The sequence below is a fragment of the Jatropha curcas genome, unplaced genomic scaffold (genome assembly GCF_041381405.1).
Source record: "Jatropha curcas cultivar XTBG-Jc1 unplaced genomic scaffold, XTBG_Jcur_1.0 HiC_scaffold_1190_pilon, whole genome shotgun sequence".
Classification (NCBI taxonomy): Eukaryota; Viridiplantae; Streptophyta; class Magnoliopsida; order Malpighiales; family Euphorbiaceae; genus Jatropha; species Jatropha curcas.
Genome location: NW_028322621.1, coordinates 1 through 4,213, shown reverse-complemented (window position 1 = coordinate 4,213; position 4,213 = coordinate 1). Strand labels below are relative to the sequence as shown.

The window sequence follows — 4,213 nt, the reverse complement described above, 5'->3', positions numbered from 1 at the left end:
TTTAAATATTGGTCCATTATCTTTTTTCTTTTCTTTTCTAGTGCAATTCAATATGTAACCAATCACTGTAGAGAAATAAATGCCATATTTGTAAGAGACCATCTAGAAATATAAGGTATGATAGACTCTATTTAGTTTTTTGATACCTCAGTTTGACATATCAAATAGACGTTAACATATCTTTTTTTAAATAATCTTTCTATTGTTATGATGTGATAATTAAATAAAAGCAATCTATATTAGTTTTTGAGATACTCTAAATATCTAGCTATATTAAACAAATCTCGATTGTGTGTACTTTACTCATTACTAATATCTTAAATGAATGTGAGTTTGAATAATTGAAAATGTTATCGATATTTATCCGTTTAAGAGATATTTTCAACAAATTTAAGATGTGTGAAATATTGAACAATTTCGAGTATAATGTTAAAATGAATAGCTAAATATATTTCAGATAGATACGAATAATAAAATTCTAAACCGATTGAAATACAGACAGTTTAAGATTTGCGATACTAAATATGGATAAGTGTTATCCTCGTAGCATCTCCAATGTAACCATAAATAACTGATATGTCTTAATAAATAGAAACTGTGGATAATGATGTGGCTGAATGTGTATTTGTAATTGTTAAATTTCAAAAATGGCTCTCCAATATTTTTAGAGTTTTCCAATGATAAAAAAATAAAGGAAAAGAAAATAAGTAAGAAAAAAAAAAGAATAAATGGCTGATTTAACAGACTTTTTGAAAATAGACAGAGTGATGCATAATATCTTTTTTTTTTTTTTTTTTTTTTACACAAGAGACTAAATAGAGAAAATATTTATTTTTAAGTTTCAATTTTTTAAATATGGCGAATAAATTAGATCAAATATATAATTTCATCGGAGATACTCTTTAACAGCCTATTTGGAAAGGAGAAAAAATGGAAAGGAGAAAAAATAGGAAGGAAGGAGAATATGATAAGGAAATAACCGTGGAAAGTTACTTTACCTTGTCTACAAACATGAGAGAAAATAAAAGTTAAAAGGAGAATTTGTATCAAATTGCTCGGCCCAATCACTTTTTAATCTCTCCAAAACGGGGAGAGTTTGGTAATTCTCAAGAGGAATTTGACTATTTTGGCCTAAATTACAAAATTGCCCCCCTGATAGTCATGATATATTTGTTGCTTTTCTTTATGTTTCAACTGACTTTTCATAAATTATAATATGAAATATTTTTCACTTGTACATATCCTACTGTTCGGTTTGAACTATTTTAATTTATTATTATTTTCATTATTTATTAAAGGTAAGTTGGAAATATGTAGTAATAATATTTTCTTTTTTTGTCCTATTTCTCTTCCAATACAAACATACGGTGAAAAATAAAAAAGGAAAATAAATAATAGCACCCTTCTTAGTTTTCTTTCCTCTCCTTCCCAAACATGGTGTAAATCAGGCCTCACGTACAAATAATTTAGGCAATTTGTTTTCCGCTGTTGGGTGGTGGGACTCCACAAAAGTGGGACCCGATGTGGGTGGGGATAGGGACCCACCAATGGTTGATTATTGATTGAGAGGTCAGCATAGAGCCATAAAACGTTTTGAAGGGCAGGGCAGGGCAGAGAACTGAAGGAGTACACATGACATCAACCGTTTGATTTTGCGATTTGATTGATAATATGGCAGCCGAAACTGTGACCAACTGGAATTTAGTAATTTACATACCTTTTGAATATTGGTGGGGCCACATGAAATCTTATTTCTTTTTCGAATTCTGGAGATGCTCTCATGAAACACAATGCAGTCTATAAACATTGTATCTTATCTTCTCCGTTTCTCTTTTCAAAAAAAAATATTTACTAATATTCTTACAATTATAAATAAAAAGCTACAAATAATATTTTTTTTATCATTAAAATAACAATAACAAAAAAGAGATGAGCATATTAAAAAACAAAAAAAAGCAAAAAAAAAGAAATTCTCCTGTAGAAGTTTCGTATGCTGAATGTTTTATTTTTCTATTTTTGTGATTCCCAAAAAATGTGAAAATAAATTGCTTAAGGATTTATTGTATTACTATCCACGTCAGCGATCAGTTACTAACTCAGTGGGACCTGTCTCATGTCAATGGTATCCTCCATTCCCATTTTTGATTTTTCCCTCTGCTCAGTGCGTCTGTTTCTCAATTAATGGCATTTCAAATGGAGAAACTGAGGAGAGTAGTGAACGAGATAGCCTACACGCGAGACCAAGCTAAGCTCTCTACTCTTCAACGATCTTTTATTCCTGTACTCTCATTCGCGTCGTCTTTCTACGCAGTCGCGCTAGCTCTCCGCCGCTATCTCTACCACTTTGGCCTCTTTTCCAAGCATCGGTAATATTTGTTTCTGCAACTAAGTGAAACCTAATTTTTATTAATCTAATTCTGCAGTTGGGAAATATCTCTAAATGTCCTTGAAATTTTGATGTCCTATTCTATTTGTTTAGAATATGAGAAATCTTAATCTAACTGTCAGTTGGCATAATTTAATACAATTTAGCTTAATTTAGGTAATTGTCAGTTTATTGGAATGTCTAATTTAATTTCTTAGCGTTATTTTGATTTTGAAGGTTACCGGTACCGGTGATAAGTGTTGGAAATTTAACTTGGGGAGGAAATGGGAAGACGCCAATGGTTGAATTCATTGCCCAATTATTAGCTGATTCTGGGATTTCACCTCTCATCCTTACCAGGGTATTGAATTTTATATTACAAAAGTTTACTTCTTTTTACGTTTTTTTGCAGTGACGGAGCTAGAAATATTTTTTAGTGGGTCATTTCATTAAATTTAATTTTTAGCGGGGTCAATTAGGTTGAAAACTCTAAATTTTTCACTAAATGTATATTTTTTTATTTTTTTTATAAATTTAATCCTATTTTTATAAATATTTTTTAAAAAATTGAGTGGTGTCAATTGATCCCACTTCACATAGTGTGGCTGCCGCCCCTGCCTTTTTGGATATGGAAATGGCATGATCATGGAAATGCAATTTTCATTTGGTTAGCTAAACGTTTACCTGGAGAAATTAATATTTGCTCATTTGGCAGGGGTATGCTGGTGGAGATGAAGCTAGGATGGTTACAAGGCATCTTATAGGGACGCCTGCAAAGATTGGTATAGGTGCAAATCGAGCTGCCACTGCTGCTGGTTTTTTCAAACGATATGGATATACTGATCCTAGAAATTATTCTTCCAAGGAAACATGGGTTGATCAGGAAGTTGGAAGTCGGCTTGACTCGGGAAAAATCAGTGCTCTTGTTCTAGACGATGGAATGCAGGTATTATGCTTGTTTTCCCTCCATTCTTGTCGTTGAGGCTTCATTTTGTTGCATGTATGATAAGTGGTCAAATGATGTGATAGGGCAGCTATCCCTGAAACTGAGCGTCTGGCACTGGAAGGCTGTTGGCATCTTCTTCATATTTTGAAATTTGAAACATTTCCTTTCTTTTCCGGTCAAGTATTGTTCTTTTAATCTTTTTGAATTATATGTCAACCAATCTTTTGGCTTTTATTTTCTGGTAGGCTGACCTACTGATACTATACTGCTTACTGTTGAGAAGTACAGATCTCATTTACTGTTCACTGATTGATTTTTGATTGTTTTTAAGGATATTTTTATTGCTGAAGCAGTGACATCATGAGGCAAAAACTTTGCTTATAGATGTATGCTGATAATTAGTTTCTTTTGTGTGGAAGATAGCACTGGAGCTTGCAGCGCGACCTTGAGATTGTAATGGTTAATGGGCTATCACCATGGGGAAACTGTCAACTGATCCCACTTGGACCCTTAAGGGAACCATTGACAGCCCTTAGGAGAGCAGATGTTGCTGTAGTTCATCATGCAAACTTGGTATATGAAACTGATGTTTTATGGTCTTTATTTGTCTCTCACCTTTATGTTTGAATAGAAATTCAGCATTTCATGTGTGCTCTTTCTGATTGTCATTTTATTTCTTCATGCGATTTGGTATAAATATATCAATTTAAAAGTTCTGTGCAGGTTTCAGAGCAAAATCTCCAAGATATTGAGATAATGATTCGAGGAGTTAAAGATTCTCTTCCTATTTTTTTCACTAGAATGTCTCCCTCATATTTCTTTGAAGTAGGAAATATCAACTTTAGAATACCGTTGGATGTCATACATGATGCCATTGTGCTTTGTGTTTCTGCAATTGGTTC

The 4,213-nt window shown here is 32.7% G+C and overlaps 1 protein-coding gene across 1 annotated transcript; it reads left to right on the top strand.

The window, feature by feature from the left end:
• Nucleotides 1-2,092: 2,092 nt before the first annotated feature.
• LOC149491576 (putative tetraacyldisaccharide 4'-kinase, mitochondrial) lies at nucleotides 2,093-4,208 on the top strand (the record flags this gene model as incomplete). The annotated part of the gene is made up of 5 exons (XM_089717211.1): nucleotides 2,093-2,366; nucleotides 2,603-2,726; nucleotides 3,081-3,311; nucleotides 3,735-3,884; nucleotides 4,035-4,208. Coding segments are annotated over exons 1-5 (864 nt in total), but the record flags the coding sequence as incomplete, so codon positions are not given.
• Between the last annotated feature and the right edge of the window lie 5 nt (nucleotides 4,209-4,213).